We start from the raw sequence: 22227 nt of genomic DNA, 5'->3' as shown, positions 1-22227 counted from the left end.
CGCCCCCTGGCGCCCGCGCAGGGCCCGGCGCTGCCCGCCGCGGCCTTCCAGTGACCGCGTCCGTAAGAAACAGGATTAAAAAAAGATCAGGTACACGTTTTGCTAGGCAGTAATCACTTAAGTAGAAGTAGCAGAATAACTCTGCTGTGTCTCCAACCCGCACGTATTGTTATGTGTCACATAGGCGGTTTTATTTTTATTTTTTTATTTAAAGAAAAATCAAAGAGGTCTGCATCACTGGAATATTTAGTGCACAAAGACACCATTGGACAATACCTGGCCTAACTCTGGGGCTACCCTTGTTTATGCCAGCTGTATTTATAATGTGACATCAAAGACTAATAGCAAAAAAAATTACAATCCAAATATAAAACTTTTTGTACAAATATATTTTTCTTCATAGTACATAATCACTCTTAAAATACATAATTTTCTTCATGAATATTTGCAACAATATTAAAATAAATAAAATATCCTAGAGAAAGTTCAGTTTCATCATAAAACTGCAAAACAGAAGAGTATAAAATTGATTTCATTATTAAAGTCTACATCGGAGAGGTTTCTTCCTTTCTTTTTTTCAGGCCAGAGTAAAAAGCATGTAAAGGTGCCAGACCTAAATATGCAGAATATTACAGTTCCACTGCTAGGAGCCCTATCTTTTACTAAATGCTGATGTTCGCCTGCACTCCTCTTGCTGTGAACGTGTGCAGGGTCTCCCCAGCTCTAAGAGGAAATTCCATTTCTCCCTTAACTGTGGAGACATGACAGACACTGGCTGGCTTGCAAGCCAATATCCTTTCTCCTTCATCATCACCTGCACACATGGAGCAGCATGCTATTATGAAAGGGCATTTGGCCTTTTCTGCTAGAGTTGAAATTATAGTTGCTCCATCAAAAATAAATAGGAGGAAGTATTCTGTGCGTGTGGCTGATGTTTTCCCTTAATCTGTTTGCAGGAAGTGAAACTAAAGAAGCATTTTACATTTTGATTTTAGTATCTTCCACCCAGTTTGATTATTTTTCTAACATTTCTCCCACTGTCTGGACCTCTCACCCCAGCAAGCACCTTACCAAAAGTTACCTGAAATGATCATGTTGGGCTAAGCAGGTTACTACTTCTGCTTGCCATCTAGTTTGTACCAAATTAGAGCAGCTTTTAAAAGGAAGCCTGGTTTTACCATTAAAAGTGGTAAATCTTCAAAGATACATAATAACTTCCACATAAGTAACCATGGAAGGGAAGTAATTCCCAGACGCATGTGTTGTGAGCTGCAGTGAATACCTTCTGCAAGGTTAAATTTGTGCATGGCTCCAGCAAGTTCAGAAGTGCTGGTCACATCGTCAAGGGGCACTGCTGACAATTCACTCCGAAAAAGAAAGTCCATGTCTCACAGTCTTGTTTCCTGCACTTCTTCCTCCGTCTCCTCCTGCAAGGCAGTGATTTTGGGTCTAGGTTTGCGTTTGCTGGAGTTTCTGCGGTGTATCGGGAATAGCTTAAGGCGATCAGCATGGCTGATAGCTTGCCTGAAGGAACTCTTTTCATTCAACAGCTTCTGAATCGATTCATACTGCCTCACTTTATTGTCCTCGATTACCTAAACAAACATTCACTCCATTAGATGGGTAAAGGTAATGCTGACAGAATTCAACTAATAAACTCAGCTAACAGAGTAGGAAAGAGACAGCACAGAGATCTTCAAAGTCTTATAATGGGAAAAGCACATTTTACAGTTAGAAATTTCTAAATACACCCAGAGCAGCAGATGTCAAAATATCAACATGTGGAGAAGGTGCCTATTGCTCAAGTTACAAAATGCAGTTGGGTTTGTTGTTTTTTTTCTTTGTGACTTGTTTTTTAACTCTCAAATAGTTTGGTCGAAGTCTCCAGGTAGGTAGTATTTCCCTGGCATTGCTAAGACTGCCTTAATAATATAGCAACTATCTTAGGGCAGGATAAGAAAGTGTTAACTACAGGATTATTAAAGTAGGGATATATAACAGGAACAGACAGAAAGGCTGCCAGCAAGGTGCCAGGCCTTCTTTACTTCTTTCTTGCCAAACCGGGAAGAGCTGGCTCTCCTCTGTTTGAAGGAGATGACCCGTTTGCCCTATAGAGCTGTGCCAGACTCCCCCTGTCAGGAAGGAAATAGGTGAAAAATCATATTCCTTAGGTGGCATTGCAATGCCAGCTAATCTCAGGTGGGGGCTCAGGTCTGACAGGAGAGAGCTTTTAGCAGCTCTGCTTCTGCTGGCTGGAGGGTGGAAATCCTCCTGCTTGCATATGCTGTGTTCCTGCTCTGCCAACAGTCATAAATGGTGCAGGATCTGGCATGTAGGCAAAGGCTGGAATTCATTGCCCTTACAGGACTAAGACAGTCAAAAGGATGTATAACTTGCTTATTATCTAGCCCACTTCAGCTTCAGACTGTATTCCTCCTATTGCACAAACGCACACAAAAGATATACATGGAAGAAAACATTACGCTAATAAAATGAAACTCCTCTCTAACGAAAAGTGAAGAAAATACATAGGAAGAAACCTCATTTTTAAGAACAACTACATGACTTTGCAGTTTTCCTTTATTAATAATTCTTATATCACAAAAGAAATACCCCAAGCCCTCAGTGCCTTGTCACTTTGATTAAACTAGAAGAGAATATGCAAGCAGCATTATAAAATAGATCAAAGCTTCTGCCCATCAACTATTTCCTCAGGGATCTCCTCTTCCCCATGTATCCTCCTGTCAATCAAGAACAAGTACCAACGCTTCTGCCCGAGCAGTAGTAAATATTGTGATATGCTGGGATTTTCTGGAGTTCTTGAGTCAATCAGCAAAATAAGGCACCTGTGTCAGGAGTTAGCTAATCTAGTCATCTAAACTGTCCTTCTGGTTAAAAGAGCAACTCTGGCTCTTCCAGAATGTGATTCAGTGCATCTGAAGGTAGATGTCTATGACAGCTCGCATTGAAAGAGCACATCAGAGCCTGTTGCTCTTGTGCAGTCATGGGAGTACAGGTGACCGGGCTGCTCAGCTGAATGAATCACCCCCGTTGTGATCTAGGAGCAGTGGACTTCATTAACCCAGCCTTTGGGAGGGTACGTGCTGTGTTTGCGTGTTCATCAACTGTAGTGAAATACCATTACATTAGATTACAAGGAACACTCACCAAAAATCGCTGACACTCCAGCATTGCTTCTAGCCTGTGTTCTGAGAGTATTACTGTGCAGTCTGCAAATGCATGCTTCAGCGTTTTCCTAATCACCTGGGAAGTTCTGAAAGGCAAATAATTCTTGGCATTTCCACTGCAATGTACATGCTAGTAGAGCTCATAAAGTTAATTATGGTATTTAATACCCTAGCTGCATGTTGTGAAGCTCACATGCATGCATACCCACACATAATATGGTTCTGCAGTGTCTCATCACGCTGCAGTTTCTGCTGTGAAGGTACATATCACCTATAAAACTAAGGCTGTAACTAACCTTATCTGATCCTCCATGCAGAATTACTAAAATACATCTCTTTTAATAAATATGCTACACAACATGGTTGTTCTTTTGACATAATTTACATTCTTGCTTTTCAGCTAGAGATAAGACAGCTCAGATACTGCCAAATAGAAGAGTTAGACCTCAGATGTGAGTTGCTCTCTGTTGAGAATCTCATATAATTCCATTGCTCCAAGAGTTGGATCCTTGAGGAAACTAAATAAATAGTGCAGGTTTCACAGTAAAACGTTTAGATGAGTAACGCTGTGATTGATATCACTGATACAAGAACTATTTGTCTAAGTGTGGATCTGTGAATTAGTAGCATTTAGTAAACTCTATTTCATCATGATTTAAACTAATGAGAAGGGTCTGGTCGTCTTTGGAAATATGCTGCCATTTTCCCCACATCCAATAAATACAAGAGCTCAGGACATATTTGGCATAGTGGAAAATCAGAATTGGAATACAATAACCTAAACAAAATGCCCTAAAAGCCAACTAGAGGCAAACATACTGTCTTCTTAACTGGTCCTTCCTGTGCTTAATCCTTGCCACAGTATTTTTTTCTCAGCAAGAAAATTACATACCAGGCACTCACAGTAGCCCATCCACTTCAGGCTTTTGTTAGCAAAATGAACTGTAAAGACCTTTGGTAACAGGTTGTTCCCTTTCAATGTATTTGCCTTCAAGATTCTTTAAACTTTTTTTGTTCCCTTTATGATTGTGACCACAGGCTCAGTGGTAAAAACCCAGCAAATCTCTTTGTAATTTTCCATTTCCAGAATACATGTTCAGCAATGCTATCTACACAAATTGTGACTGTCTAGGTAATCCAAGTTATTAAACAGTTATGGTCACAGATACCCTTGAAGACTCTGTTTTACCACTGTAGTTCTAGCAGATAGATCATTATCTGACTTATCACTATCTGACAGTATCACTTCTGACTTATTTAGGGCTCTGATCATTTATTTAGCAAGCCATAAGAATCAAGAAATGTCTAGAAAGTAGTCTGCAGTTTTCATTTCATTTTTCTTCAAGCAAGGGAGAGATTAAAATACAAATCTTTCTGTGAGATTCCATCTCTCTAATCTTCAGTTTTTTCATCTCCACAGAAGTAAAATGGCTTGTCTCAGGTGTTTCTTCCACCTCTCAAATGCAGCTGCTATTGCCAGTTGGTTGAGACTATTTTTATTTCAACCTAGCAAGAGATCGTATCCATTTGCACTCTGTGTGTGTGCATATATATATGTGTATATATACACATGTATGTATATATAGGTGATATAAACTGAATGAATTCACAAAGGCTTTCTTTTTAAATCCCTTCTATCTGACTCAGCAAACAGTCAAGCACTGTAGTTACATTTTGGTTGTGCAAAAGTTTCAATCACATGAAGTGAGTCTATTTACAGCTCACTTATAAAGGCCCTTTTTGCTATTGCAATATCACTTCCTTGCACCCTTTTGCAATGACTGTTGAATTCACTTGCTATGATCATCTTGGTCTGAACATAAGCTTTGGGGGATAGAGTCTCTCTGCCCTCTCTGCTTCATGTTTATACAGTGCCCATCATCCTGGGGTAACAGCCATTATGTTACATTTTAATGGTAATGTAATAGTAAGGAATAATGTGTTATAACAGGCACTCAGCAGAGATCAAAGAATACCCCCCCGTGTGAAACCCTATAGACTTGTATGCAGCACTAAGGTTTGGTTCTCTGTTAGTATTTTGTTTATGACAAGCTGACTTGTGACACAGAGCATACACCCACACAGAGAAACAGGACCCAGCGGACTACCCAGGCCTTGAAGCTGGCTGTATATGAACACAAGAGGCTAACTACTACCTGTTCAATCTTTTCCCTGGAACAACTCCGCATGGCTAGACCGGGTAACAGCACCTGTCTGTGCATCTCTCTATGTCTCTCTGCATCTCTCTGTTTCTCTCCACGTCGCTCTGTTCCTCTCACATACTCCTGCCAGAGGAGCTGAGCCAGCGCAGATAGGTTATTGCTCATAGCTCAGTAAGGAATTGCTACTCTTCCGGAAACAGGCTCCAATACCCTACTTCTCGCTAAGCATGCCCTGAGGAGGTACGTTTTATGCATGCCCTTTTATCAAGGTCTGTTCCTGATGCTGAAATCAGGCTAAATGAAGGACCAGACAAATGACAAAAAGTCTCTTTAGGTGGTGCTGCCGTACTGATTTTCTTATTTCATATAGAAGGATAGAACAAATGAATGAAGGAAACATACACAGGGTCCAGGTGAGCACTTGGTTCATCAAGCAGCAAAATTTTAGCTTTACTGAGAACTGATCGGGCAAGGCACATCAGTTGTTTGTGCCCATGACTGAGGACACAACCTCCATCCACAAGAACGAAATCAAGCTGGCCTGGAAATTGCTCAATTACAGACTTCAGCCCAACCTGCAGGAAAGAAAAAGCAAAAGAAAATCTGTGAGATACAGTTACTTCTGACTGTAGGTATGACAACCATTGCCTTCAACTTCCTTGCCTTTTGTTTCTGACAACGAATAGAAAATATAAACTGACAAAAATGAGAATCTCTCCTATAAATTTAATACAAGCCAGTAGCTGGATGATGTGAAAAGCACTGAAATATTTGAATAATACAACAGACTGGCATTTATGTGGGGAAGTTAAGAGTTAATACTTCATTTGTTTGTCACTGACAATGAGTTTGGCATTTAGACCAAAACATTCTGAGTTAGCAGTCTAAAGAAAGCAATATATTTGAAACTTTTTATCCAGCAGTGATGTGCATCATTGGTAACATGAAGGAAGGAGGTTCTGAAAGGAAACCAGGCCTCTTTGGTTACGAGGAGGGTAAAAAGAACCAAAATTCACATGCTACATTACAGCAACAGAGAACCCACGTCACCGCAGCAGTTGTCTCTATGGCTCCAAGACCATTTTCATCTGCTCTTTTTGCTGCCTCAAATGTTCTGTGCACTTTGTTCACACTAATGGCATCACAGGCTTCTCTCTAGCACTGACGATGAAGCACTTCCAGAGGTGCCTGTGAGAGGAATCTGCTTCACTCAATTCCAGAAACTGGAATCCAGCACATGAGAGGTTTTCTGATTGTTTCTTGCAGTGCTCCTTTTGCTCTCATTGGGAAGTGAATGCAATTTGCATTGCTCCAAAATACATTATAAAAAGCAATACGATCCCAATGGTTTATGAAGAGCCCTCCTTGGATTTTTGAATTACTACATGTTATCTGCATTTCATTTTCATCCCAGGGCAAAAAATTTTGAATGCCTCCTTGTGTTTCCTTTTTACATGGAAACCACATTAAACTGTGGTGTCTAGGTACAGGTTTTGCATTTCTGAAGAGTTCAGGCTTTTATTTATAAGCAAATTAAGGTCACTGTTTTGTTCCTTACTCCTCTTTTAAACTTACCTTGTGCCCTTTAGTAAAATTTTGCAAATAATAGCTGGAAAAGGTGCTTTCTTCTTAAAACTATGCATGGTCTATCTGTGTACCTCTAGGGCCCACATGGCTGAGTGTAGGAGTAAAATTTATCTTCAAAAGCTGGCACAAATCTGACATTCAGGTGCTGAAATATTGGGGTACCACAAAAGTGGAATGTCTGACATTTGTTCACACCTTGCTCTCTGCAGCTGACTGCAAGGAAAGTTAAAAAGTGATGCTGCTCTCAGCAGTATCCTCTAAACCCTCAGCAGCTAATGTGGATCAGGGTAAGGTGAAAATCAACTTTCTTTCTGTGCGGGGCTCCCAAAGTTACACTGTCTCATTGTCTCTAATGAGCCAGATTTCAAGCGCATTAACTTTGTAAACAATCAAATCACTCCTACTATAAAGTATTACAGTTCTTTTTCTTTCCTATTTGTTTTGCACTCTCTTATTAAATGAACAACTATGCATTGCAGTTTTCTAAGAGATTTACCAAACTCCTTAATAATAAACACTTCAACATATTTTTCTCCACTGTTATAAATAAGGCTTAGATCTTTAACATCCCAGGCTTGATTCACACCCTGAGGGAAAACAGTCCAGCAAAATGAGAAATAAAACTTGTCTTTTTTCAAGAAAGAGAAGGCTAACCCACATTCAGTTTTTTCCCCAGTCTCTGCAAGTCAAAGCAGCATAGCACTGAGCACTCTGTTGTCTCTGCCAGAACCTGCTGAAAAGCTTCTATCATGTCATTTAACCAAAAATGCCATAGTGCTTTTATTTTACAGTAAATTACTCACAGAGAGTGTCTTTTCCAAGCACAGGGAAGAGATTGTACAAGACCCAGAGAGAGGGCAGAGACAGACTTAACCTCCTGGATGTGAAACAGTAAGTCCTGTACTTTATAAGCATTTTATGATACTTGAGACTTGCTATGAACAAGGAAAATGGCACAAATTCACTGTTGAGTCTGTATTAATTAGGTCATCCGTATTTTGGAAAGAGACATCTGCTTTCTAGGCTATAGCACTTTACTTCCCTTAAATCTCTTTGCCTTTTCTTTGGATTTTGTTTACACCTATTTAATCTTAAACACTACCAGAGCCAATAGGTGGCATCTTACAACCATAATGCATGGATTTTATCTCACATCAAAACAGACTGTAAAAATCTGACCCCAAATTTTGGGGAATTTGAAACAAAATGTTGCTAAAACCCCAACATAAAATTAGAACAAAAAGACCCCTTCAGGTTTATAAGATTTAATATGCCATGATGCTTATTACTCCATCAAAGAGGCATCTGCCTGTGACGCTAATTGTATGTAAGCCTGAATGCAGTGTCAGAGAGCTCCTTCTCAGCTGGCTCTAGCTTGGCCTGAAAATTACAATAGCTGTAAAATACTTTGATGAAAGATTTTTCTAAACTGAATATGAATATTTCCTATTGCAATAACATCAGTCTTCTTTCTAGGACAGGCCAGACACATTTTTCATTTTTTTCTGGCATCCAAAATGTTTACTAGTCGTCTTTTGAAAAATGCCTTACAATGATTTCATATATTTGACAAAGCATTAGAATGACAAAAGATTACAGGACTTTTTTTCTGTATCAACTTCCTCCACTTCTTTTTTTCAGAGTCATCCAGCAGAGCCAAATATAAAACCTCGCCTTTGCTAAATGACTGCATGAAAAACTCAAACTGTGCTGTATGAAAGTTTATCAATGTTCTTTTCTAACTTTGACAAAGGCAACTTTTTATTAGGTAATAAGGAAATGTGGTTTATAGCATAGCATTATCCTTTCTCAGCATTTTATTTCTAAGGCTCTGTATAAATTTAACATAAGACAACCGTTTGACCTACACTGTGCTCTGCTGTAAGTACTTGACTAGAGGAATACAAATAACATCATTGAACAATTTTACCTCCTCTGCAACTTTCCATATTTCTTCATCATTCCATTGCCCATAAGGATCCAAGTTCTTCCGAAAAGACCCAGAAAATATGAACACTTTCTATGAGAAAAAAAACAACAAACAGATATAGATAGATGGACTGATACACATTAAACATTTTGTAAGACACTGCAAATTGTAAAGCATACAGGAAAAAGAATACCCCTCTGCAATACCAGACAGAGCTTAATGCAGATTCAAAAAAACTTTGGAAAACATTGTTCCAAAAAAAGTGATTTAAAAAAAAAACATGTTCAGCTTTTGGCAATTTTCTCACTAAAAATTCAGTCAAACTTACCTGAAAAACATCAAAAATCCCATTTCAGCAGTTTGCAGAACAGAAAGATTTTCTGCATTTCAATTTTGCAGTGATCCTTTAAAAAAATTATTTTTGAATCTTTACTAAATGAAACACATTCAAATGAAAAATGATCACTAACCCAAAATTTGTGTTCCCACAATTGTGTTCTGTGGTAAAAAGAACTTCTGAATATTTGTCCGTATTCAGGGACACTATCGTAAATTTTTTTTAACTGATGAATTTTTTTTCTAATTATTTGCTGTAGTAAAATATACATGAGCATCATTTTGTTACTTTATGTTTCACCATTTTCCAACCCTACCTCAAAAGACGTTCTCTCTATTTCATGTCACTGAGATGTGACATAGCATGAACTGATTCATGAGTGTAGCAGCAGCAATTCATTCACATAAGAGGCTTCCCTGGCTGATGCCACAGTCTGGGCTCTTTCCCTGCTACATCATGTGCCTTCTTTCCGCCAAAGAAGATGAAAAGGATGCACATTTCTCAACATGGAGAGTGCACCCTTCTCCCACTAAAATTTGCCATTGATTTTTGCTTTTTCCACCCATTTAGGCAAGACAGATTTAAAGGAACATCTATTAGAAACACATTTTGTAGCCTGCAAAGCAGTGACTCAGACAAATTTAAATATTTGTTTAATCTCTTTTTACAGGGGGTGGGTGTGTCAGATTCTGGTGAAAATGAGGTTCTTGAAGTGACACTGAGATTGCACAACATTTTTTATGAGAAGAAACTAATATGTTGTCTTCCATGCTGCTAAGTACACCTGCTGATTATAGCAGGGAGAACTTGCTCTCAAAGAATGTAAGTACCTTATTGAGAAATATTACCATTTGCACGTTCTTTCCTTGTACATACAGAACAAATAAAGTTGCGAGGAAATATCTGAGACAATTATTTTATTCTCTTTTGTCTCTTTTGTCTTCCTAAAGAATGTATTTGTTTAGAGAAAAGACAGGTTGAAATCACGGTGATTTACAGCCACTCAATTTCTTGCAGAAATTAAACTGAAGTCTCAGTACTCAAATGTTATTGAAAACAGCAAGGGACTAGCTGTACTAGCAGAAAGAGTTGAGAGAATATACTTAATAATACTTTCCCATAGTTTGGCCAGTCTACACAACTTCCATCTGACATAACCTAGGAACTTGGCATTCTTTCATCAGATTTCAAAGCAATTTATATGCACATTTACATAATTATGATTAGTTATAAGTTTAAATGTGGCAGATTAAAATACATTATATTTAATTAATTCACCTAATTAAGAGATGTAAACCATTGCCAATACCTCCTTTGGTCTAAGAGAGAAGGAAATACCTCATTCAAGAGGTCAGAGGAGAAAAACAAATGCAATATTCTACTGCACAGTCTCTAGAGTCACTTAAATGAGATACCTTCACTGCACTACAAGCAACAGACCAAGTAAGCTGCAGTGGAGGCAGCAGCATACACAGGCAGGAGTGCTTTTAGTACTTTTAGTAGATACTAGCGAAAAAAGTGAGCAGATTCTTTCCTTTATAATCATTATTATTAACAATAACAAATGCTTCAGTGAAGTATAACACATTCCCATGCCTTACTTTGGTTAGTTTAAATGAGTGTGACAACGTATTTGCAACAGGATTAGATTCTTACAAGTAGTGGGTGTGGTAAAAATAATACTACTGTGGAAAGTGTCAGACCTGGTTTTGTTCACACTTTGTGCAACATACATTTAACTAATGGAATAGGTATTTTAATTTCTCAGTGGTAAAGAACAGTTAACTGAACAAACCAGTTTTAAAGAAGATAGGGTTGAATAACATTCCTGATGCAGTGCAGCAGGAAGAGAAATAAAGGGAACTACATTCTTCAGAAACTGCTGTTATTCCTAATAATTGTGCTTTCAAGAAGTAGAGCACTAAAAGCAGGGCATTCCCAAAAGTACACTTTTTTAATAAGGTAAATACTTCATTGTCCTGACTTCTGCTGCTTCTCTACCCATTTGAACACCTCCTCCAGCTCTTTAGAAAATGCATAGGCCTTACTAGAGTAAAAATCATTTTAGTCACACAGGCAGTTCAGAGCCCACTTACAAAGAAACAGGAAAAAGCAGAAATTTCTGTAAGTGCTATAAGTTTAGAATGAAAAAAAATTGAAGTGAAGTCCATGGATTTATGTGTTGCTTATAAATATGGAAGAAGTAGAAGTAAGGAACAAGGTGGAAGAGGAGCTGGACAGCTGCAGAGACTGGCAGTAAACATGGAACCATTTCCTTCTTGGTCACTTGCTCAAATTTGCCCAGGATGGGTATTGGAGGGGATCATATAAGCAAGTAGTTTCTCAGACCTGGCATCCAACTACAAATGTATATGAGCAAAACACTCAGAACTATAAATTCTGTCATGATTATGTTCTGCTCACCCCAAATATTGTAAATCAACCCCTCTCAAGGGCACTAATTCCCTTCAGTGGCTAGACCCTCTACATATCGGTTACAATGTTGAATGCGCCCAGCATGTCTGGAGATAAGCTCTGGAAGTGATTGAAGTGATATGAGGAGGCACCTAGACCCCGATGGACCTAAGCACATGCAGACAGAAGAGTGAAGGGCCAGTTTACAAGAGGCTGCTAAGGAGTGAGAAGATCCTGGCTGGGAGCAGTCGCTGTTGCATTTAAAGACAACCCCTGCAGTTCCTCAAACAGACCTATGAGGCAGGCTGGCTTGCTCTGCTCTTTCTGCAAACCCTTCCTTGTTCACATAGGCCCCAGGGCTGGAGAGAAAATGCAACATCAGCAGAACTATGACACCAGCTACACACAAAGTGAAGTCAGATTAACAGTATTATGACCTCTGTGTTGCCTTCTCCTCTTCATAGATGTTATAGCAACATATCAACAGGAAAGAAAATTGAATAACCATCTGAATGCTTTATTATTAGCTGCAGAGTTAAAGGTTCTGTTTTAATGAGTGTCCTTTAGTGACTACATTGATATTAAAATTACTTACTGTCAAGAATAAGAACATGGGAGCAATGAAGACTTTTTGCAAGTCTTTTGGGACCAGTTCTGTAAGGTTCAAGTTATCCTGAAGATGCAAAAAACACTATCTTTCAAGGATAGTGGGAAGTACAAGTGCTATGTTCCTGGCAACCATGAATCCATTATGCAGGAAACTAGATACTGCCCTAAATGAGCATGTGGAGTTTTTACTGATCTCCACAGGTGCTCTGCATATGTCTGGGGGCATGCAGATGGTCCCAGGTACGGTGATGCTGACTCGTCTTGATCTCCTGCAGGAATTCAGCCTCTGCAAGACCCTCTCTGTGCACTCTCTGAGGAGCTGAGCTTTCCAGCAGGCTGCATTTTACAGCAGCGCCTTGGAATGCTGCATAACAGACATTCCTGTGACCTCTGAAAGTAAACAGTCCTGAAGAAAATGAGAGACAGTGAAATCATGCTAGCTATAGATAGACAGACAGATAGATAGACATAATGAACAAAATGAGATGGCTACTGAAAAATTAAAACTACAAAGATAGAAGTTGAGAAATTTCACTTTTTAATTTTTTTTGTTAGCTGGCATTCCCACAAGCTATATTTATCTTATTCTCTATGCTAAGCTTGCTTTTTAAATCTATATGGAGCATTTACATGTAGAAAATGTTGTGAGATCTGTCAGGATGATTAAATGTCTACAGTAGAATAACACTACCATGCTTGATATACTCAAGAAAACATCTAAAGTCACCCCCTTCCTTTATCCTGACAGTGCAGTAATGCCACTGCAACACCTTACAGGTCTCAGTTTCCTCCTCATTTATTTTAATAGGAAATTGGCCCAACATCTGTTTTCCTCTCAAAGCCAAATTTATGAAGGTTTAATTCCATTAAATATTTCAGGACATCATCTGTATGACCAGTAAGCAAAAGAGTTTCAGTGTGGGTCCTCACTGAGCACCCTGGAAATGTAGTGCTGGCTGAAGAAGCATCAGAAAGGATTGCCCAGAAAAAAAAGGAGTGATGGGCTGTGATTATACTTCAAAAAGCCTGCTCTTGCTGAGTTACTGCTTTATGTTAGAATTACAAACACCCTGTGGAAGCAACGCTGTGGTCAGGGCCTGTGTTTAACCAGTGTTTGATGAGGTATAGGAAGGAACTTCCTTGTGGGTGCTACAGGAAACTTGTTTTATATAATTTACCAGTTCATGCCACTGTAATGCACTGACAGCTGGATTTGATATACTGAATGAAACAGAATTTTGCTATGGCTCTGGCTCAGTGTGATTCCTGAATGCCCCAGCACTGTCTGCATAAAGCAGATTACAATATGCGCTGCTGTTAGAATGCTATTTGTACACAGGCACATAGCACTGAGGTCCCCACCTAGAAAAAACACTTTTTTCTTTTAAATTGCAACATTTAAGGATAAGGGAGAGAAGAACAAGATTGGAAAGTTTTCATGAGGAAGCAGGTCTCAAAAAGAACTACCTCCATTTTCTTTTTGTTACCTAAAGCTCTCTCAAGATTGTGAATATCTATGTGTTGTTATAGGCCAGCCTCCCAGGAAAGTAAAAGCAACTTTTTTTCCCCCCCATTCTGAAGCTGTAGGTGAACAGCAAAGAACAAAAGGCTCTCTTTGTTCTGCCAGGAAAGGCTGGGTGGTATATGTAATTTCTCTTCCCTGAGGGGAAAGTGCTGGTGAAAACTTCATTTCATTCTGAATGTGGGAACTTTTGAGGCATAATGTGCAGTTCTTTGGCAAGGGTTTAGGACAGAAGCTGCAAATGCAAACTGAAGCATGCAAACAGCCTGGCAACTCTGGTGACTTTAAGAGAACAGAGGGCTGGGATTTTTTGGCATTGATCCACGTATCATGGACTTCCAAAATGAACTAAATGTGTAATTTTAACAACAGGTAGCCAACGCATCTCACCAACAGAGAGGCAAGCTACCCTGCTCGTGATAAATCTCTCTCACATTTTACTGTTGGCTGCAGAACCATGTTTTCTATACACCCTTAGTGATTCTATAGCAAGTACTCAGCTAATAGAATTGTTAATCATATTTTTTTCATTGTGACATCGAGGTTACTTCTTGTGAAGCATGTGTGCCTTCACTATCATCTTGTTTTATCCATGTGGCAGATCTTCGCATAACCCTAGAAGATACCTCCTTGGGGTACCCCCTATTTTTGCCTATACAGTACTCATTACAATAACATGCTGACACTTAACTGAAGCTTCTAAGAGCTACTGAAATTCATAAAGCAAATAAATAACAATAGTGATCACAGGGCAGAGGAATGATTGGAATAAACTACCATCTATTTTATCCCAGCACTCTGGGTCCTTGGCTTCTTCCTTCACCTCTTGCCAGTGTGGAAATACAACCTTTGAGCTGCCCATTTTCAGGCTATTGGACTAATAACTTGATCCTCTGGCAGCACAAAAGCAGATTTCTTTTGGTGAGAATTCAGTTCTCTCCTCAGCCCATGCATGCCCAAGGACAGCTGGAGGTAGAAAGCAGAAACACTGCTAGGCAACCACATCACAGAGGAAGAGAGGGCTGAGAGCAAAGGAGTTGGAGACAGAAGGGAGCAAGACCAGAAACAAACTGAAGAGAAAGAGACTTAAGGGGGACTATGGCAGAGACAAGGGAGCCTCTTCTCTATTAGAAAGGGCTTGGCTGTATAACTATACCAGGAAAATTCCCTAATGGAGACATAGCTTATATTGGCAAAAGCATCCTTCAACAAACGGTATAACATACCTGTTCTTCAAACGTCTTTGCCAATATAGATGCAGCTGTATTTGCAATTTGTTGCACAGCTACCTTGGTCTGAAGGGGTGACTTTTTTTCATGCTTGTAACCAACAGAATTATGTTGACAGAACTGATCCAGAAACAATAAACAAATAAAAGTTTACAGGAATAGAAAGACATGAGAGTTGGAGAGAGGAGAGAGAAGGTGATAGATCAGCTATCAAAGGGTAGCTTGCTGAGCAAGCCTTGGATCAGTAGGCAGAGTATGATCAAATCAACTAGACTGTCAGCAGAGCTCAGACAAGAAATGAATCCAGTGAACTCGCTACTGCATTCTTGGCTCCCTTTTCTTGGGGGTGTAACTTGGCTGTAAGGAAAGGGGCTGTTCTAGCAAGGCCACAGTGCTTAAAAATTCCTGCCTTTGAAGGAATTTCAGAGCACAACTGCAGAGCTGCAAAGAGAGGAGAGAGTTGTAGCCTCTGCATACTTACTTTAAATAAATGTTATTCAGGCTACTGAGGGATGTTATTTTGGAAATGAAAGCTATCACAACACAAAACTTTATCATCAGATCGTAAGAAGAAAAATCAAATTTTGAGTCCCACTTGTTTTTGCAAAATCAAAGCCATTGCGTTTCCAGCAAGAGCATTTCAGCATTGTTTTTAACAGCTACAAAACCCAAGAAAATACCATCAGGAACAGCTCAGTCACAGTTAAATCCCACCTCCATTACACTGAAATAGATCAGAATAGAATAGAGTCTTCATTTTAGTGGCTTCACTACAGTTACTCTGGTTTATTGTAAATTCTGCTGATACACAGCAGAATTTAGCCTACATACAGAGTGGAGGGTGAAAATGAAGAAACACCTATGTTCTACTATGACGGTTATGGAGAAGAAAACCACTATCTTGAAAATGAAAACCTGACAGCACTTTTTTCAGTTAAATTGGCTGGCTGTCCAAGAGTGTCTCTAACTATTTTAAAGTGGCTCACTTAGTGAAGAACAGTGCTATACCACATCTATGTTAACTGCAGCTTACCACCTTTCTAAGACAGTGGACTGTTTGGGACCAAACCTGTATGCACAGAAAGCAGCTAGCATCTCCTCTATGTTGGGGATGGGTTGTGAGGAATAACACAGTAAGAGTTTGACAGCTGACAGTGCTGGCCAAAAAGTTGGCCAGCCAGGATGACTGAGGATTAAACCACACTTATCAGCCTCTAGGGCTAGTGGCCACCTCTCAAAAAGGGATAAGGGTGGCACAGACTGCATGTCCTCCTGCCATGTGGCTGGCTGATCTGCAATTGGTGTCTGTCTGCCTCTGACACCGTAAGTATCTTGTCAGTAAAACTGCAGCCTACCATACTTTAATTATTCTGCCCCACTCACAGATTTCTAAGAGTGAATGTAGTTAGGAAAGTATGTATATGTATAGTAACTGCAAACTACACAGTGTATAGCTTTCAAAGAAGGATGTTGGACAATATAACATGTTATTCCTATGTCAGTGTTATTGGAAAGGAATGAAAGCTTTCAGCGACAAAGATACAAAACATGGCATTAAAAATTATGCAGTTCATTCCAAAAGTTTTCATTCCTACTGTTACAATTAGCAATCACTTTTTATTATTACTGCATGCAGCCAATAATGTTAATTTGGGGGACAAATAATCTACCACTGTAACTCATGTAGGAGACTGTTTCAGTGGTTGGGGCATTAGCAGGGGACTCAGAAGTCCCAGGTTCAATTGTTTGCTCCTCCTCAGATTGCATTTCTTGTTCTGGTCATTTAAGAGTATCAGGGTGCCTACACACATGTGAGTATCTGCTTCTTTTTTCTCTGTGTCTCAATTTCCATCTCTAAATGGTGTTACTCCCCAAATATCAGTGCTGCAAGCATAAATAACATGAACTGCTCCCTTAGACATGCACCATGACTGGATAATGAGAGGTGACAGATAAAAAAGTGAGACTTTCAGGTTGCTGATCAGCTAATGATGCAGTAAAATAAGAGAAAAGCAGCAGTTCAGCTACTGGCCTACCAAGGAGAATAGGCAATATATAGAATTTACCTGTTAACCATAAGATGTGATTTAAGGCTTTAGGAAACAGGTTAGAACACCACTGATTGCTTGTCTAGAGGCAGAAGGATAAGCAGGCTATGAATACTTTCATTTGAGCGTGCTGTACCTTCCTATTTCTAGAAGAGTTCTTTCGTATGAAAGTGGCAGAGAAAGTCTCAAAAGGCAGAGTTCAAGGCAAACCATTACATCCATCCATCCCACTCCTTTTTTCACAGAACCTCTACCTTTTGTTTCTGTTTCTCAGCTTTAAACAACTAACTTTAAGCTTATCAGTAACTGTGTGCATATGTATATTCAACGAACTAAAATAAAGGTACACAATCGCCCTTTTGCTGCCAATGCAATATTCTCATTACCTGAGGAATTACTCCAAATGCCTTTCTCCATTGCTGCACACTGACTGTGTTCCATGAGACTCCATCAATCTGGATATCCCCTTCTGTATTCAGCAGTCTTAAAAAGGCAAAGAGTAAAGTGCTTTTCCCTGAACCAGTTCTTCCTAAAAGGCCCACCTGCAATGCAAATTAATAAAAGCAAACACTTACTACTGCTCACATATTAACCACAGACCAAGGCAGCAACACTTAGATCTTAGCAGTGAAGAACTATCCAAATGGATCTCAACAGGATAGTATATGTCATTCATTTGGGAATGATAAGGGTCTACAGCAGGGGCTGAATGAAACATTCGGTCAGACTCTCCTTTGTTTTGTTAGTGTAAATTTTAAGAATTAACTAATAAAAAAATCTTTTACTCTATGTTTTGCTGAAGAACATAAATTTGCTTATATATTATTTTGTATTGATTAGCCTAGCTCTCTGGGCCTTCCCCCCGCTTTTATTTTGCTGTGAAGCCTCCCCCTTCAGCAAAAGCACATCCAGCTGATGATAGAAAAAAAGTAGAAAGAAAAGTAGTGTACTTTAATCACACTACTGAGCTACTCAGTTTCCATCTGATTCAAAACAGAGGGCCTAATTCTGATCAGACAATGAACTTATACTGGGGTAACCTGGGCCTGGGACAGTGATCTAAGAGCACACTGTGCCTTTGTCCACCCCTGGCCAGCAATGCAAATCCACAACCCACCCAGCAAGTGCTGCTGAATTGCAAGTTCTGCCATTCCTTACCTGAAAGGTGGAAACAAACATAATTTGCCATTTTTTAAATGTTGCGTTTCCCTTGTGGGATTGCACCTATCTATCATTCGAACAGGCAACACCTGCAGTAACCACTGGCAAATACTGAGATACACTAATGGTTTTTTCAGTAGCATAATTTTACACAGGTAATGCTGTTCCATTCCAGTTCCATGGGCTGTTTTTGTCAGGGTGACAGTATAAACACAAAAGCGAAGTGTGTGATTCTTCCTGTTGCCTGGAATCCCCCTCTGTAACACTGCCACAGGCCACCGAATGAGAAGAGCAAAAGCCTACATTGTGTTGCACAGACCCCCTCAGGAGATGAGAGCTCTCCTCTCCCATGCTTGTTTAACACTTGCCTTCTTATGGGGAAGAGACAAATCCTCTTCATTAAAACAGTTTGCTCTAATTCTGGAAACATTACCCATGAGTACAGGGTTCATTACTGAAATTGGATCAAATTTCTAAATCATAATCTTTGTAAAAAGAATCTTTGTTTTAATTGCTCTGCCACCCTCTCTGTACTGCACAAAAGTATCTTTCATTTTAATTACCCCATGGCTTCAACAGATTTCCAGGAAGTACATGAATCAGACTGCAGTGGCACCATACCTCCACACTTCAGGAATTACAAGTACCTCTCTTCCAAAGGCAAAGCAATTTCAGGATGGTGCCACAGGAAGTGAGACCCCTGCTTTCAAATTTTGGTGCCCTCAAACTTAGTAGATGAAACACTCAGTTCACGTAAACCAATATAGATCCATTAAATCTGACAGAAACTAGTGCTGTTCAAACTAAGAACTGCCTCTTGGCAAGGGAAGGGAATTGTCACTGAACCTGTATTCTCATCTATGAGAGAAAGTTAAAATTGCCTTCCTCTTCATCCGTAAGGCTTCAGCTCAAGAAATCATGCAAGTCTTTCATTCCACCCACTAAGCATGATACTTCAGCATGAACGTAAAGCCAAGTATTAAAGACGTGTCTAATTGCTATCCTGAAAATAAGCTTTTTCCTGAATGTGACCCCAAACATGCATAAAGATTAATTAAAGATTTGTAAATCTTTTAAAGGATAGAACTGTTTATTATTTATTATATAATAATTTGGTATAGTGTACAGCACTCATCAAACAGGTGAGACAGAACTTCTATTCCTCTGACCGCTGGAGCTACTGATGCATTACCCTTGGCACACTAGTCTGTATTCTTTTGTGCCCTGTTCCACCTGGGTCAGTCTGCCCCTAGGATCTGTGTTCACTAGCAAACTTCCCTCTCCACAGGAGAGGAAGGCAGCCAACTGCATGCACAGGAATAGGACTTGGAGAACTGCTGCATATATATATTTTATCAGTATATTCTGCTACTCACAACCAGGAAAAGTCCTCAGCATGCTTAGTTATCCTAGAAATCTTGAGACTAGCTACAACTAAGCTAGATTTTCATCATTTTTTGTTAGTAGCTGATAGTCCTACAGATGAGTTCTTATTAAAAAGAGACATAAAACATTTCCGTTCGTTGGGGGATTTAGGTAATTACTTTGTTTTATGGCAATTTCATATTTCCATTTACAAAAAACTTAATGAACTCAACCCACCCTTTAGTCAATGAATAGGTTTATAATGACACTTCTAGAGTTAAGCTTAATGGAAGTCAGATCAAACACAACAAAACAGTGTCTCACCCTCTGCCCTGAACTTATTGAAAAGGAAATATTTTCTAATATAGCAGCTCCTCCTTCAATGTATTTGGCTGTAAGGTCCGTCACAGTCATTTGTCCTCCGGATGGCCAGTTCTTCTCTTCTTTAGCATGCTTGTTTTCAATTATAAGGGCATCTGAAAGCTGGTCATCCTTCTGTGGCTTCATGTTTTTCATCTCTTCTGTTGGCATGTCAATGAATTTAAATATTCGGCTGACAGACCGCATCTAAGAATAAAACGAACAGTGTTCTAATTGCACCTAACACTTAGCTATCAAAACAAACAACATCAAATTATTCCTAACTCTTAGCCAGAACAGTAAGTCTCTTTTCTGTGTAAGTTATACTGTGATATAATTTTCAAAGCTAGGATACTTTTTGTATAAAGCTCTTGATTCATTCTGTTGTAGTACTAACATTGGCCAAATGTGTTTAACTGATTCCACTTGCTTCTTTTTTTAAATGGACACAATAGCTCTTTTTACCTTTTCTAATGTATTTTGAAAACTGTAAAAGAACTGCATATGTAAAAACAAAGTATCAACACAAAAAAAAAGTCTTGGAGTCTTCAACTCCCTACTCCTGTAAGGGGTTGCCCAACATGAAAATTGAATTTCCTCGAGTAATGATTAATTTTCAACGATCAGCAGAACGCGTGGAATTTGAAAGCTGAAAAACATTAGCATCAAGTATGGAGGAAAGATCATTAGACATTAACATCAGAGTATTTATGAAAAATTCTCTATTGTTTTGTACCAAAAAGTTAGTAGGAAACTTCATCACAATTAATTTTATATCTGTAATTATACATATTAGTTGAAGTAATCAAGTACTGTCATTCACGGACTTGAGATAGAAGTTGAAATGCACTAGTAGCAGTCTCAGTGAATTATCAAAGGAGCATGGGACTAGAAGAGACCTTCTGGGTCAGTCATATCATATAAACTTTTTTCATAAATGGATTAAGCACCAATTAATGAATAGCTCCTGAATTAATGAATTCATCTCCTTCACTAGAACTTTACTGCTCAGGTGGTTAGAAAACAATTTTTTGGTCTATGTACAAGTTTGTTCTTGGGCCTTTATTAATTTAAAATTTTAAATAGTTCTTTTTCCTAGCTACTTCCCCCATTCACTCATGGAGGGCCATTTTAGTTTTATTCAGCCTTTGTTCTCCAAGACTAGAGAAAACCCAAGTTTAAGCCTTAACATAAGGTCTCTCTTCTCCAAACATCCCTGTTTGAATTAATCATCTTTGTTGTCTGATAAGAATGCATACAGCATTCTGGATGAAGTTTTACAGGGACATTGTACAAAGGCACTGATATTTTCCTATCTCTTTTAGGATAGGAATATCTTGATTAACACTCCTAGGGTCATATATATTTTTCTTCACAGTCTCATCTTGTAGTAATCCTGTGATCAAGCAGTGATCAGCAAAGTTCCCTTCCACTGTGGCCCTTTCTAACTGAGGAGATCCTTACTTACACCAGAAGTTATTCTTAGTGGTTCCTAAGCTTGGTTATTGAATTCTATTTCATATTTATTACTTGAGGTCACCTAATACTTTTCATCTCTCAGTGTCCTTTAGGCTGACGTTGCCCTTCAGCTTTGTGTCTTTGGCAGATTTCTTCAACACAATTTTTTTCTTTGTTGAGAGCATTAAAAAAGACTTAAATGAGCTCAGTCACAAGCCTAATCTTTGTTGAGTAGCCCCCCTAGAGCTTAATACTTACGGTTTAATGCCATTTCTTTTTATCCAACTCATTAACTAGTTTACATTTCTTGTAATAATCCTGATGTCCTTCATTTATATAATTTCTAAAACAGAGCCATAGTCAGTGCTTTGATGAAGACAGATGAGAGCTACATTACTTTTGTCTAGAAAATAAGTTATCAAACAGTTATCAGGTTTGTCTGACACAACCCTAATTTCAGTAAACCTGAGTTTATTCATTCTGTAGGTACTGTCTTTGACTTTTTCTTCAAAATAGTTTCTAAAGACTGTTGCCATCAGACTAAAAAGCTGATAGTGGCATAGATGACTTTTGATTTCCCCTTCTTAACCCAAAGTAACATTTGCTTTTCTTATTTTGTGTGCCACCACTGCCAACTTGGTGGGTTTATTTAAAGTTGCTATTACCAGATTTCCAGTTTCTCTTTCAATTCATTCAGACCTCTGGGATGGGAATTTCTAGTTCCACCCAGTTTGAGTGCATTAGTCTGCATTATTCCAACCCAATTTTACACCTTTACCTGAAGTGCCCAACTGCAAAGCCAAATTACCTTTAAATGAAGACTCTGAATGTGTTAGATGAGCAGACAGTGAGGTGG

The 22227-nt window shown here is 39.0% G+C and overlaps 1 protein-coding gene across 2 annotated transcripts in view; it reads right to left on the bottom strand.

The window, feature by feature from the left end:
• Window positions 1–370: 370 nt before the first annotated feature.
• CFTR (CF transmembrane conductance regulator) overlaps window positions 371–22227 on the bottom strand; it is a 96672-nt gene continuing 74815 nt past the window's right edge. The window contains exons 22-27 of one of the 2 annotated variants that reach the window (XM_067315135.1): window positions 19878–20120; window positions 17414–17569; window positions 8868–8957; window positions 5753–5925; window positions 3169–3274; window positions 371–1595 (exon numbers count right to left, since the gene is read on the bottom strand). In XM_067315135.1, the coding sequence (XP_067171236.1) occupies window positions 1389–1595; window positions 3169–3274; window positions 5753–5925; window positions 8868–8957; window positions 17414–17569; window positions 19878–20120 (975 nt within the window). In that variant the 3' untranslated portion in view covers window positions 371–1388. The remainder of the gene's footprint in view (window positions 1596–3168; window positions 3275–5752; window positions 5926–8867; window positions 8958–17413; window positions 17570–19877; window positions 20121–22227) is intronic. The other variant, XM_067315127.1, reaches the window with a different exon arrangement.

Source organism: Apteryx mantelli, chromosome 1 (assembly GCF_036417845.1).
Source record: "Apteryx mantelli isolate bAptMan1 chromosome 1, bAptMan1.hap1, whole genome shotgun sequence".
Taxonomy (NCBI): Eukaryota; Metazoa; Chordata; class Aves; order Apterygiformes; family Apterygidae; genus Apteryx; species Apteryx mantelli.
Note: the sequence above shows the minus strand (reverse complement) of the source record. Positions and strands in the feature narration are given on the sequence as shown.